Genomic DNA, 15862 nt, shown 5'->3' with positions numbered 1-15862 from the left:
GACCAAATCAGTCAAACATATCAAATTATCTATGATATTTTTCACTGGTTTAGTAATGGATTGTGATTTGTTATTCAATTATCTGTGATATTATGTAACATATGTCATAAATATGGCCAAATAAAAGAAATATTCATTAGTTACCTCTAACGCACATTACTATTTTCGTTGAAATTTACGACGCTAAACTAAGGTTTAACCCTTTAAACTGCCCTGTTCGAGACAACAATGAGTAAATTACAAGCAGCGGCCACGTTTCAAAAACAATAATAGTGTAGTTGTTGATTCGCATGTCTGTTGTGTTGATTTTGTGGTTTCATGTGGTTTTTGTATTATTTTAATAAATGCCTGTATAGTAATTTTTCTTTTTTTTTCCAATATAGTTGAAATGAATGACTAATAGACCTTTTCAGACTTAATAGTGTCCATCCAAGACAACAACACTTGTTGGGTCGAACTTTTGAACACTTTTTTTCAGTATCAAATCAATATTACATCGCCCATAAATAACATTGCTCTAACTAGGTAGTCCAAACTGGCGAAAAAGTGTGTTTTGAGGTCATTTTTTGCGGTTTTCAAAAAAATATTTTACTACTTCTGGTTGCGCTATAAGAATAAAAATTATATGTCAATAAAGTTTAAGTCTTTATCTGTCGTAATCTGGTATTTGTATATCTGTAACACATGTTTGAATGTGTTTTATATTTGTTTGAAAAGTATCAGTTACGTCTCAAATTCACCGCTTTGTGAGTATTGATTGACCTCACACTGTTTAATTTGGTCGCGGTTTCGCAACTAAACATCGTAGAAGCATAATCTTAATGACATTTTAAAGAGCGAATTCTAGCCTCTCGTTGGATGTATAAATTGAAAAAATAACTTGTTTGTTTCATTTTTAAAAATCAGTTTTTAAACTTTAAATTACTATAAATACACGAAAACAAACTAATTCTGTTTTAATTTTTACACCGATGGTGAGTTCACTATTATAACTACTTTGTGTTGTAAATTCACGTATTTCTCACTCGCGGTCGCGAAGCCGTGCCCTCAATAAACATATAGACCTCCAGCCGACTTTCATCCCCGAGTGAGTAGCTCGCCGAACGGTTTTAAAGGTTGACGACCGATGATGCTAAACGGATTTCACCCTTGCTAGAGCCTTCAAAAAGTTGTAAGTACCATTTTTAAAGTTTCTTTTCCGTTTTAATGAAACAATTTTAAGTTAGAATGTCAGTTTGGTTTAATTAGTACAAGCTATTAATGTAAATTTGAACGATACTATCCACGGTTTTAGCGTGTGAACTACACTATGCGTGTACATATGGTGTGTTCAGACGTGAAGCTATTTAATTCAGGACATTCTAAGGACTTAAGGGGGTATGCGCGGCAAAAAATCACAAAATTTCATGTTTTTGTCATGGTGGGGTTGTTGTACTTTTGGATACTTTGTCCATTTTTTTATTAAGAAAATAATAACTTAAAAGAGAAAGAAAAATTTGTAGGTGTTTAAATTACCATTTTTATTACCCGAAAAATAATCAATTTTTCCCAGTCTTACACGCTCTCTATGAAAAGTTTTATATCCATCTCCATATTGCATTTGGCATCATTGGAAAGTTGGGTTTCTCCTTTATTTAATAATCTTAATTTCCATCATTTAGGAAACACCCAAAGCTTACAATCAACTTTGCAGTTTACACAGATATGGTATTTTCGTGACCTACTTTTCGTTACTTTTGGCTGTTTTTTCTCAGTTCGAAGGTTTTTAAAACTATAAAGCCTAATACTTTTTTTATTTATTAAACAATCGCCACCATATTTTCAGTAACTGTTCTTCATGCAAAAATACAACTTTCTCACGAGGGAATTGTGATGGCTTTCATAGAAAAAAGTATTTGGTAATTAATATGAAAATTTTGAAAATTTTGAACACTATAAATGGTACGATTTTTTAGACTTTGTAAAATTCTTACTAGTAGCTATTTCAAAAAGTTTTCGTGACAAAAGTTTTAATATATAACTGAAATATAAGCAGTTTAAATTTGATTGCTATAGGTGCATAAATAAAAAAGCCTTAGCATTTTTAAAAGTACCAAAAAATTCAAAATGGCAGAGGTTTTTTTTTTGGGTTTCCATGACAACCAAAATTGTTTTCAACCCTTTTTTGCTGTTTAATACTTACTTTCATATGCCAAATATGATAAAAGTATTCAAAAGCTTTTAGATATTAAATTGGAAAAAAAATGGAAAAAAACGCGCATATCCCCTTAAAATATGGATGCACTTAACTATTGGATGCTAGTGTTTACTAATTCTTTAAAATCTATCGAATGGGATTAATGATAGGTTTGTATTACTAAAGTTTATCTGGACTATCACGTCAAAATTATGAATCGACCAATTCAGAATGTCCACCAGACAATCCTGCTTACTATGTGGACGGACTCCATTATTTACAGGGAACGAAGGTTAAACACAAAATATTAATGAATCACAAAAGAAATTTATAATTATAATAACTATTTTTGTAAATAGATTTTTATCAATTTATTTAAAACTTAAGACACTACATTTTAAGGAATAATATAATTCATTTTTTACTTTCTGTTGTGCACTCTGATTCTGATTCCCCTGCTGAATAATGTGAAATGGTCTGCGCCAGTCTCCTAAATAAATTGTACTAGATCAATTTTTAGATGGTGGAGCAATTTATTAAGATTGTACACGTTGTGACTTACTTTTAAAAGTTATTTTACTTGTAAGTGTAATTCTTATTCTTCTTCGTTCTTAATTATTAGTGTTGAAGGGGATCGAGATTTATCTGCCAGTGGGTTTGAACTCGAGACTTTTGTTCGAATTTATCAACCATGAGCTTTTTGCCGACTCGACAACGCCTCCAACACAATTAAGCGTTACGTGTCAACTGGTTATGCGCCATTGAGGCCATTGACTCCGATTTCAGCCTGCTTTTCTTTTTGGATTTGCTTCCATAGCCTTTGTCCAACCAAGAACAAACTACAAGGCAGCAGTTGTTTGATTTTGGAGTTGTCTCTCCTAGAAGAGTGGCTGTCCCCAGCTAACGAGCCTCATCTGCCCGAGGGTTCGAACTCGAAACGTTTCGGTTTAGTAACCATTAGCTTTCTCATTATTTATTTATTTTACATGCATTTAGTAACAAAGGAGGACAGTTAAGTTGTCCTATAGGATGTTGAGAAACATAGTATGGCATCTTCATCATTGGATATCTCAACCAGTGTGGCAGAAGCAACGAATATTTCATTCAGTAGACCTACTATCAAAAATATACTATCAAGTATAAATAACTTTTTTTTAAAAAAGGTGTTTTCGGGCTTTTTCATGTTACTAGTTATACTAGTTATAGGACAAATAGTAGGCCTACACAACGGGCTAGTACTAAATTTAATTATATTTTATTAATCCCTTAATCAAGTTTTTATTCCACAGCTGGAGACATTTAAGATGGCCTATCCAGAACTTTCCTTTGAAGGGAAGGGAAAAAAGGCCAAGCCCCCCCCCCCCCTACTGTTCCCAAAACATATCACTCACTCTTGATGCTCCATAAGAACAAGGTTGAGGGAAACAAGACTAATTACAAAGATGTGGAGTTGTAGTTTCAAAAACTGTTCCCCCAAAGCATTTATCAACCCACTTATCCACTCCACTAAATTTAGATTCTATTTCTCCTGCACTAGATAAATGTGGCATTTTAAAAATTAATATTTTAACTCATGTGATTTTTTAAAATACGAGCACATTCTTCCTGTTAATGTTATCAACACAATAGTTTTAGAGTTATTCTATGTCTAAAGCAAAAGCAAACAAAAAAATTGAATTATTATTATTTTTTTTTTTATGAAAATAAAAATAAACAAAACGCATTCTTTTAATTTTCAATTATTTTTTTACCTTTGAAAAACTCATTTTAGAAGACTGAAAACAATTGAACATATATATTTTTAAAAAACTTTGCAGCAACTTTACCAATTTCTACACTTCTGTGTTATTTGGTTTGGAAAATATAGGTTCTCAAAAATGGCACTTTTTGAAAATCAGTGTTTTTAACAAAATTTTGCTTTTTAAAAAATCGCATAACTTTTTTATTTATTGAAATATTTTTATAAAATTTTGTGTCATACGGCTTACAATTAAACGTTCTTCCAGGACATACGCACTACTGCAATCAATAGTTAATTTCAGTTTGGGCTACCTACTCTAACGGGATTACACAGCGTGCACTATTACGGAACAACTATAATGATGAACATATTGTTTCACATAGAAATTGTGATTTGTGGTGGGGAGAGGTTGAGTAGAACTCAACGATGGGATTTTGAGACGGGTCATTTTTCTTTTGGTGAAAACTGAGGATGGTTGTGGGAATATATTCGAAAATTAAAAGCTGTGTATTAGGCCAGACAGTCAACATGAAATTTCAATGTAAGTCCAAGAAAAATAATGTCCTCAAAAGATGGAACATTTCTAAAATTTTGCGCAGTTTCGCGAAATCGAATTAAAGTATAAACGCCATCTTACAAAGCGCGATAGTCTACTGGTGCTCTATTGCGACCCCGTTTGGTTCGTCGGACCAGGGCCCCATGTTGATGGCCGTATTCCTAACGCCCCGCATTAGACGCGGCATATTCGTCAGCAGGCATTTGGTGGCAAGCCTTTTTGACGGGGATAATGTGTTGAGGCCGTTTTGCCAAACGTCTCAAACTAGCAGGCTTGCAATATTTATGATGATTCGTTTTGAGCAAGGTATACGTATATTAATACTTATTTATCGTTATTTTTTATTGAACTTAGCATTATAGATGTTCTCCATCAATGACCTACGTATTTTTCCCTGTTCACCTCCTTTTATTAGACATACACGTCATAAATTGCGGAGTTTACGTCAATTTCCACAAATCTTCACACACTCCCGTAGCAAATCATATGTGACATCATTTATGGACAACCCCATATCACTCATTTTGGCATTTGATATTGACATTTTGACAACAAAGGATAACCAAAAAGTGTCTGACAGTACTTAAGGGGTGGATTAGCTGATATTTTTAGATGACGTTTTACGAGGGAAGCTGGTGGATAATACAAGTTGTCTCTCTCTATATATAAATGATAAAAAACATTTATTGTTGTCAAAATTATGGGTAGAGATTTTAGATAAGGCAGAGCGAAACGTAATTTTTTATATTATGACTTATTGTGAGTTCCCAGAAAGATGCGCAACGGAAAAAAGCGCAACGGAAAAAAGCGCAAAACAAAAAGCGCAACGGAGAAAAGCGCAAACAGAAAAAAAGCGCACACAGAAAAAACCGCAAATAGGAAAAAGCGCAAACAGAAAAAAGTGGAAACAGAAAAATGAGCACACAGAAATTACCTACCTACCTACCTACCTACCTACCTACCTACCTACCTACCTACCTACCTACCTACCTACCTACCTACCTACCTACCTACCTACCTACCTACCTACCTGCCTACCTACCTAACTACCTACCTACCTACCTACCTACCTACCTACCTACCTACCTACCTACCTACCTACCTACCTACCTACCTACCTACTACCTACCTACCTACCTACCTACCTACCTACCTACCTACCTACCTACCTACCTACCTCTACCTACCTACCTACCTACCTGCCTACCTACCTACCTACCTACCTACTTACCTACCTACCTACCTACACTTGTTTTAAGCCCATTTTCACATACTTACACGAACTAATTAAGTATTTAACAAATAAAAGTTATTTATCAACTTAAAACATAAGTAGTTCTCTTTATTTTCACACTGAATTCACATTAAAAATAGTATTAAAAGTTAAGTCAATGTTTTGAACATTTTAGTGCAGGTTAAGTGAGAAAAATACAGGTAAAACTTTAGTTCAGCGTCGGTTATTACTCCGGAATGGTATAGCAGTAAAAAGCAGTAAAACAATGGCAAAGTCTGTCACACAGTTCCGTAAGTACTGTAAACCATACTTAATTTTACGTCATCTTTTATTTTTAATACAGAACGTTTAAAATTTGGATAGATTTATTATAATTGCGTGTTAATTACTGCTTTATTAATCATTTTGTATAGCTAGTTATTTTTAAGTGGTTCAGCTAAATATTTCTGCTATTAAACATGGTTTAACAGGGTTCGTAGGCAGTCTGGAAAAGTCTTGAATTTAGAAAAGTGAATTTCAGACTTTAAAAAGTCTGGTCGGGTCTACACTGTGGTATGACGTTTTTCGCTAGATCGCAGAATAAACCCGATTTCTCAGTTACTACGTCAATGGGGATGGAGTAGTGGGGGGGGGGGGGAGTGTTAGACCTGTCTTTTTTTTTTGTTGCGTGATTGACCGTGTAAATGTGTTACAAATATTTAAAATTTTTATTTGATGAAAGAATGATCGGCCATACAAATCTTGACCTCTTTTTTTTTTTCTACCCGCTATTGTTCCTTAAGTTTGTCTGAAGTTGCAGGCAGGCAGTCTTATAAAAAAATTATGAGCGGAGCTGTAAGTGGTAGTCTATACATACCTGTATTTCTAATTCACTCTCCAAACTGTTTTTGAAATCTTTGCAAAAGCTGGCGATTAGGGCTAGACTAATTAACTAGACGAGACTTTTATTAACTCACCGTGAACCCAAGTACGGAGTTGGTGCTGTTTAGCTGGGGGAGGGGGAGGGGGAGTGAAAGTTACGGTACAGTTCATGCTATGACGTATTAGACTGGACTACTGTGACCTCACAGTGACAACTCCACCGTCTCTTGTTGTGTGAATCTAATGTTTTATTCCAGTGGCTGAAAATCTTCCTGCCGCTTGAGTGTCGAGCTAGCTTGTAGTCAGTACTGCTGAGTATTCATTGCAGGATTTAAACCGTGTTTGATTAGTGGAATCAAAACTAGTAATAATAACATTTATACGTGTGATTCTGGGTTTACATAAGCAGTGCAAGTAGTTAAGTTAGGACTAGAGGAAATGACATTTACCTGTGTGAATTCTGAGTTGTGTAAATGTAGATTTGCTACTCACACTTAAATATGTTTTTTCTATGAATAATTTTAGTAGCCAAGTTGAATGATTCCGCATTGAAATGTATGTTTGATTATTTTTGTATTTTTTTTACTTGTATTAGAAATGTAGGTGATGTTTTCTTTAATATGAAATACGGGCCATGTCTTATTTGTATTGTTTCTTTCGCTTTTAACATATAAACCTTTGTGAAGTCTAGTGGATGTAAATAAATGTATTAAACTGTGTGTTCATAAATTTCATTGTTAGCTTAATATTAATGTTTTCTAAGTGTGTAATTAGTTTGCTCAGGTCTGGTAAACCACCTTGTACCAACGAGGATGCACGGAGTTGAGAGAATAAAGACCATCACCATCTCTCTATCGGTATACGACCGACACATTACCCCTCCACCTTACATTGTTGTTATCAGGAGAAGGATCCCTTCACACTCTCTCCTGGTACCCCCTAACATTTTTGGATAGAGTTGTCTAAAACGGGGGTCTCCAAACTACGGCCCGCGGGTCGGATCCGGCCCGCGATGTCCTCTCATCCGGCCCGCGGAGATCTTTTGTCCACGGAAAAAAAACCTTTGATGGTGATGGCTGAGGAACTTTGCCCAGAAAAATCAAAGTCGTGATTGGAAGAAACTGGCCCCCGAACTGAAATTTAATAGTCTATGCGGCCCTCGGACTGAAAAGTTTCGAGACCCCTGGTCTAGAAGAAACTTTAAATGCGACCTTTGTCATGTTCGAGATTAGGTGCAAGGTTTAAGAGTATGGCAACGACTATATTTAGTATCAATGTGCAGTAACTACGTGTAGATCAAGCTTAAATCCTATTAAAATGCCGATTCTGGATAAACAATTCGTTTTGAGTGACATTTTTCGTTTCCGGTTAAATCTGAAGTTGAGGTGGTGATTTTGGTTTTGATTTAGAGAAAATAGACAACACTATCAACCTAGCGCCCGTTGTATCTCTCCCTCAACGGGCCATTTATCTCGTTTAAAATATCAGGCCTAAAGCTACCTACTACTAATTTATTTAAAGTTGACTGGCTGTGTGTAAAAAGTCCACTAGTAGTCGAGGTTATCTCCATGTCCGAATTCAGTTATTTTATTAGATCTAGGCAGTAGCGAAGCGAGGGGGGGGGGGGCGGGGGGGAGGGGGAATATGTCCCCGGGCGCCGACCTTAGGGGGCGCCAAAATGGGTTGGAAAAATAAATTGAAAGGTTGAGGGGGTGCAAATCAAAAGTTTGAGGGGGGGGTGCAAATCAAAAGTTGAGGGGGGGGGGTGCAAATCGAAAGTTTGAGGGAGGGGGTGCAAATCGAAATCTCGAGGGGGGGTGCAAATCGAAAAGTTTGTCCCCGGGCGCCGGGAAGGGTCGCTACGCCTCTGGGTCTAGGCTATTCTATATGTTAGCTAAAATTGTTGACCTCCTGTCACATGAATGTTATAGTAGGCTAATAAAAGGCCTGTGAATGTCTAGTGTTAATTATTCAATGACATTAGGCCTACTATAACTATTTTGCCTCTTACTTAACTTGCTGTGCTAAAGAAGCAGATTGTATGCTCTGCATGCCTTACAGACACCACCACAATTGAATGAAATTAAAAGCTAAACATTTTTTTTATTAAAATGTCTTTTCTTTCCAACTGGGTAGTGAGTCTACACAATGTAATCTAGTGGGTTTTGTTTTGTTTCGCCGACAGTGTAAGGGTTAGGATATTGATATTTTAGCACTGTAGTGTTTTCACGGCCACCAAATGTAACGTGTTTGCTGCCACCTATGTAACGTTTTTATTCTCTTCTGTTTCTTGCTCTCACTCTCAGTCGCAGACGATCAAAAATGATGTATAAATTAGTGGCTAGGGCCGTCGTTTCTCCATCCCCTCGAAGGCTATCCCGCCGGTTTATATACCCCACCCGCGAGCGTCTCGGGTGACACCCTGCTCTAGGCACGAATTCTAACGCTTACCTGTGAAAATTTCCCCTGATTTTGTGCTAACCTACCCCAAATAACTCCATATAAAACTTAACGCGATCTCGTAAAAATCTAATAAACTTATCATCTGAAACCACAGACAATTCCCTTTATAATGAATTAAATTATTAAAAAAACATCAATAAGTTGTTCTTAAACAATAATACTTCAAACATGCAAATAACGTAAAAATACCATCACATACACCTAATTAAATTGGATCTCCATAATATCGGCTTGGTCCTAACTAACACTAAGATATTCTAATTAAAGATCTAGCTTGGCCTAATAGTTCTTCCAATTATCATGCTATATTAACAACTGTTTATTAAGATACGAATTTTTCTTCTTGCCCTACTAAGCACAATTGACTGATTCCTAAAAATTCAGTACAGCACACAGACAAAAACTTAAAAATGCTCTATCAGGTTCAGAACATAAGATCATCTGAAGCAGGATATTCTTAATCAAGATTCTGGACAAATATTAAGTTGTGAAAGTTTCAAATTTAGTAATTTAAGTTTAGTTGGTCATTTTAAAAGTTTCCTACAGTTTTCATATATATATTTAACCTCTCCTTTTCAGAACACAATGTCGTGGCTTCTTTTAGTAAGTTCAGCGCTTTTGATAGCGCTGACTTCATCACAAGGTGGGGGTCCGCCCAGAGAGAAAAACTGTTTGATAGACTCCACTGCTGGATGCTCATATGCCAGAGCCCCGTAAGCTGTTTAACTACATTGTATTAGTCATACCACACATTAGGGTTAGGCTTGGATTATGTGTTTAGGTTAGATTAAATCTATACCCAGCACTATATATATATATATATATATATATATATATATATATATATATATATATATATATATATATATATATATATATATCGCTTGGTCAGCACTATTGTTTCTTTTTTATAAATAATTAACAGAATATTTCAGGTTTTAAGTCATTGTAGAGGCTAGGGAAGAGATGGAATTTTTCACTGTTTATTTTCTTGCCATCCATTTATATTTCTTTTTAATTAATAATGTCTTTTAAATTTCATGAAAAAAACAATTTTTAAAGTATTTTGTAAAATATATGTATTGCTTTTTTTATCCATCCGTCCATGTTTTCATTCCGGTGGCTCTGAAGTCTTTAAAAGGCTTGAGCCTACTTTATAAAAATTTATTTTTTTGTTTGTATTCTTTAATGTCTTGTCCTAGCTGTCATAGGTATGACTGCATAACATCTATCCAATTCACTGTTTATGCCTCTGCCGGCCTATTGGTTGTTTCCCTTTGTCTGTCTGGTTATATACCACTTTCACCCATCTGTGGTTTGTCATTCTTTCTGCCACTATTGTAGGGTTTTGGTCTGATTATATACCACTTTCACCAATCTGTGGTTTGTCATTCTTTCTGCCACTTTTGTGGGGTTTTGGTCTGGTTATATACCACTTTCACCTATCTCTGGTTTGTCATTGTTTCTAGATGACCTAAAATCAGAGTTTACTATTTCCAATTTCTGCAACTATTGTAGGGTTTTTGTATATTTCAATGTCATAAATAGAATAGTCACGTTGAATTCTTCTCTTCAGGATTTTATAAAAGTTTATCACTCAACTGTGATTTTATTTTAATAGTCTGGTTTATTCATATTATGATTAACTAATTTAATAAAGGTATGATACTACTTAATTTGTTGTTTAAACATGTAAATCGTGTAGTTACTTTTAATTATTGGTTTGAATCATTTTTACTCATTACCATCATTTAATTACTTTACCTTTAGTTGACTACTCTATGTAAAATTGTAAATTAATGCTAGTTAAAATGTATGAATTTTTATTTCAGTCAATACCTGATTATAGCTCCTAAGAAAATCCGGCCTAACCAGGTGTTTCAAGTGTTTGCCACCATTTTGAGAATGGAGTATAATCAAGAGTTTGTTCATGTTATTGTGTCAATCATCAAAGGGGATACAGAATATGCCAACACTTCCATGCGCTTTGATAGGCCAAGCAGTCGTATCATGCAACTGCAGGTGAGAGGGAGAACTATATTAGACATTCTAATTTTTACAAACTAAAGTAGGCATATTTTCCGTCAGGATTCTTTTTTATTTTAATTTAGATTAATTTTTTAAATGCAAATTACAGCTAATTAAATATTTTTTAAATGTTTTTTTTTTCTTATTTTTAATCTAATTAATCAGTTTTGGCCTATAGGCGTATATACTAAAAATAAAGGTTTGTTAAATCAAGTAATCCCGTGTTTTTTGTGTTCACATAGATGCCCTCTAATGCTCCTGATGGGCAGTATCGTATCAGAGTTGAAGGGCGCTTAAATGAACAAGACACAGGCAATATTTGGGCAAATGAAACAGATATTGACTTCAGCACCAAGCAGGCCTCGCTGTTTATACAGATGAGCAGACCTTTGTACAGACAAGGCCAAATAGGTTAGATAAGATTATTATTATTATTAATTTTATTGTCAGTGTTGTTGGTTTTCAATTTTAAAAAAAAAAACATTTTAAAAGTATTAATTCTTAATTAAATAATCAGAAATGTAATATGAACTTCTTTTCATTTACATAAAAGCAGATCTGTAACTGATTCATGATGATCATTAGGTCAGATGAATTAGAGCTCTTCTGTTTGAGTTGTGTCAAGTTTTAGCACCCTACCCTCAACTATTAAAATGTACAAGTATTATAAAATAAACTAGTCAGAAGGAATTTTAATACTTGACATTCAATGTATTCATATCATGACTTTTGTATTTCAGGCACTGTTTAATTAGAAACTTATGTAAAAGGATCAATTGTTATTTCAGTCTGAATTATAAGATAGTTGGTGAAACTAATTATTATTATTGCCAATTATTAATGAACCATTGGGTTTACAGTACATTTCCGTGTTATCCCCATTCTGCCAAACATGATGCCCAAATATGGAAGCATGATTGTATATATTGATGTAAGTACACAATAATGCATATTATAGCAACATAAGAATATCTTATTCTCTGCTTTTTTAATAATATAAGTTGCAGTTATAAACCAGCTAAAGTATTAAAAGATAATTAGATCTATGTAAAATTTAATAAAAATTTATTTAATATAAACATTTTTGTTTAAATTCAGACAAATGATATTAATGATAAAAAAATAATCACCCAAAATTATTTTTTTTAAATTTAGGTCTACTAGGAAATTAGAAACTTTTATTGTTTATCAACTAAATTTTTAAAATTATCTTTTTATTAAAATAAAGAGTTTTATTAGTAAAGGCTCTTTTTCATAAATCTTTACAGTTGGTGCTTACCGTTGTCTGTTTTTTTTTCTTCATGTATCATTAATGGCAATCATTTATTTTAAACTTGGATTTTTTTATATTAAGCATTTTTTTTCTAAATATTAGGATCCAACTGGGATACCAGTTAGAAGGTGGCAGGGATTACAGACAAATGCTGGTGGTATGTGCAGAGCTAATTAAAAATGTTCACCTTAGTAACCTTAAAAAGATGTTCATTAAAATATAATTAACTAATTTAATTTGTTGATTTTCAAGCTGTTTGTATCACTCACTCTAGGAATTGTAAGTCAGAGTTTTGTTCTGTCTGATCAGCCCAACTTTGGAACCTGGAATATTCGTGTAGATGCTTTTGTGAGTGTTTTTCTTGATTAAGTTAAATTATAAAATGGATTACACATTATGTCGTTAGTACTTAAAATACCTTAAAATGCAATGATTATTTTTCATTGACTACTAGAATACTTAACCGTGCAATTATTTTATCCTAAATTTCTTTTCCAGGGCCATGTGTACAGACACCCATTTTTGGTGGAGGAGTTTTGTGAGTACATCATTCTAGTAATATTTTTGTCTTGTTTTAATTATATTTACTTGAAAATAAAGCCCTGAGTTTTTTCACCTTGCTAAAAATATTTGCAGCTTGTAGAATAAATAGTTAATTAGTAGTATGCATTTCTAAAATAATTTCTCTAAAATCTCTGTTAGGGGAACCACGTTTTGATGTAAATGTCACCGTCCCTCTCTATGTTATGGAGGCACCTGAAATGAAAATAAGAGGTGTGATGCTAGCAAAGTGAGTTGAAGTTTTTGACAAGTATAAATTAGCTATAAAGGTTAATGGGTGTATTTTTATAACATATTATTTACAAAAATAGATTTAAGTTTGTAGAAATCAAGTGCCGCATGCCATTTAGTGTGTAATATAAAGTAAAAATAAAAAAGTTTCCCTTTCAAACCTGATGGTCTTTGGGGCAAGTGAAGTAGAGTTCACTTGTTTCTGTGACCTCGGTATATGAAGAGATAGTGTGGTCAGCACTATGCCCAGCCGCCTTTACTTTCCCTAACGTGAGTTAGGTACCCATCAGAGTTGGGTGGACTTAGGGACGGTCTACTGACTAGAACTCGGATTCAAACTCGAGACTTACGGGTTAGCAGTCCAGCTCTCTACCGCTAGACCACTCTGTCCCATAGTGTGTGATATATTGGCACACTTCTTCTTCTTCGTTCTTAATTATTAGTGTTGAAGGGGATCGAGATTTATCTGCCAGTGGGTTTGAACTCGAGACTTTGTTTTCGAATTTATCAACCATGAGCTTTTTGCCGACTCGACCACGCCTCCAACACAATTAAGCGTTACGTGTCAACTGGTTATGCGCCATTGAGGCCATTGACTCCGATTTCAGCCTACTTTTCTTTTTGGATTTGCTTCCATAGCCTTTGTCCAAGCAAGAACAATCTACAAGGCAGCAGTTGTTTAATTTTGGAGTTGTCTCTCCTGGAAGAGTGGCTGTCCCCAGCTAACGAGCCTCATCTGCCCGAGGGTTCGAACTCGAGACTTTTCGGTTTAGCTACCATGATCTTTACCGACTCGACCACGCCGACCCCTTATTGGCACACAATACAACTTAATTATGTTGGAGGAACAAAGCAACAAAGTTGGGCTTAATACCCATCTATGTTACAAATTTAGAAATTAGAATAGAAAAAAAAGAGTAGCTGTTTTTTTTTGTTGTTTTTTTTTGTGCTATTCCATAATTTTTTACTCGTTCGATTTCATAACAGTGAGATAGCAGTGAAACTTTGTTTAAGCTTACATGTATTCCAATTCTCCCAACAGTCACACAAGTGGTCGGCCATGTGTTGGTAACGCTTCAATTACTGCCTTCTTCCGCCCCCGTGAGGAGATATGGAACGCCACAAAAGGGTGGGAAAAACCTTACTGGGATGCACAAAAAACTGGAAAACAACAGTCAAGGGTACCTGTGAATGTGCCTGATTACAGACCAGTTTCTGAAATACCAGTCAAAGACTTCCACATGTATTTTGCTTATGAATACAGATTCTTTAATGATGTAAGATTTTTTTAAATAGTAATTAATCTTGTATTAAAAAAGAAATCTAAACATTTTTTATTATCAACAAAAAACTTAAGATTTTCATATTTGTAAGAATTCCAAAATTCATAGTTTAAAAAGAATATATTATTCACATTTGAAGTTTCAAGTGATATATTGCTTTATTTCATGTATTATTTATAAATCAACACCCCCTTTATTTATTTTTTTAAGATTTAAAAAATTCTTTGTGCATGACTGTATAAAACTTATTCTAAAACTAAAATGTTAGTTAAATTTATTTAAATTATATTTTGTAAATTTCTCCTATGTTTTGATATATTTATTAATAGAAACTAACTTTGTCAGTCCAGTTCGGATCATTTTTATACTTGGAAATTAAACATCTGTTTTTTTTTTCAATATTTCAGTACACTGGTAGAATAGATTTTGAGTGGACTCTTGAAGAACTAATGACCATAGCTAAAAGGGGAGGTGAAAGTGGTTCTCTCGTAGATAGTGAATTTGTTTTCTTTGCTAACGTGTCGGATTGGTACTCTGGCCTGAATCGCACTGGGTGGGCTGGGACTATCATGTTTGATAACAAGTACAAGCTGAAGTGGGTTGGTGAGCCAGTCCGGACATTCAAACCTTCATCTATTATGAAAATACAGGTAACAGACCTATATTTTAGTTTTAATTACATGTTATATTACTGGTTATATCTTAATTAAATAAATCACCAGTTTCCTGGAAAAGGGCATCCCCCCCCTCCCCTGTCATAGCCTAAGGTACATTTAGGGTTAGTGCAAGGGTTGGGGTTTGGGTTAGATTTAGTGTTAGACAAATGTCTAAGGTTGGGGTTGGGTTTAGATTTTGGAAGAGGTGAATGCTTAGATTTAGGCTTTTATCTTAAGGTTATGATTAAGGTAATAGACCCTAGATCCCACCCCCTACTCCTTCCCCCAAGTTTACACACTTAATTTATTTATTCATTCCTAAATTAATACAATGTATTTTTTCTCAAGGTGGCTATTACAAAATATGATGGCACACCTGTTGACACAGGTGGCACTATCACCTTGAGCTATGTCATTACTGACAACTCAGGAACAAGTGGCAGACTCTCAGATTCTCAGACAAGAACACCTATAAATGGAATAGCACAGTTTGAGTACAGTTTTAGAACAAATGTACAGAACGTGTTAGTCACAGTAAGTTATTTGAACTGCATATTGCATGTTTCTTTTAATGGCTACTCTTAGATTATATTAATTTTTATATGGAAATTTTTACATGATTATGGATCACAGAATTTTTTTCTTTACTTTGCTTTGCTGTGCTGGTTTTTACATTTAAAATAAGATGTTTTACTAATCTATATAATTATCCTAGAAATGTATTCTTAGTAATGTTATACAATATTAAAAAAAAATTCATTTTAATTATCTCAGAAATTTATATTTTGTAATGTTATAC

At 34.3% G+C, this 15862-nt stretch overlaps 1 protein-coding gene across 1 annotated transcript in view; it reads left to right on the top strand.

Annotated features, from left to right (window-relative positions):
• Nucleotides 1-831: 831 nt before the first annotated feature.
• Nucleotides 832-15862, top strand: part of LOC131945094 (C3 and PZP-like alpha-2-macroglobulin domain-containing protein 8) — a 35484-nt gene continuing 20453 nt past the window's right edge. The window contains 12 exon segments of the mRNA XM_059306082.1: nucleotides 832-1171; nucleotides 9611-9744; nucleotides 10864-11053; nucleotides 11302-11470; nucleotides 11920-11990; nucleotides 12435-12489; nucleotides 12607-12680; nucleotides 12831-12870; nucleotides 13035-13122; nucleotides 14167-14401; nucleotides 14815-15057; nucleotides 15412-15597. Coding sequence (XP_059162065.1) covers nucleotides 9617-9744; nucleotides 10864-11053; nucleotides 11302-11470; nucleotides 11920-11990; nucleotides 12435-12489; nucleotides 12607-12680; nucleotides 12831-12870; nucleotides 13035-13122; nucleotides 14167-14401; nucleotides 14815-15057; nucleotides 15412-15597 — 1479 coding nt within the window. The 5' untranslated portion in view covers nucleotides 832-1171; nucleotides 9611-9616.

Source organism: Physella acuta, unplaced genomic scaffold, assembly GCF_028476545.2.
Source record: "Physella acuta isolate Inbredline_101_S28 unplaced genomic scaffold, ASM2847654v3 ptg000523l, whole genome shotgun sequence".
In the NCBI taxonomy this organism is placed as follows: Eukaryota; Metazoa; Mollusca; class Gastropoda; family Physidae; genus Physella; species Physella acuta.
This window is presented reverse-complemented; position numbering and strand designations above follow the sequence as displayed.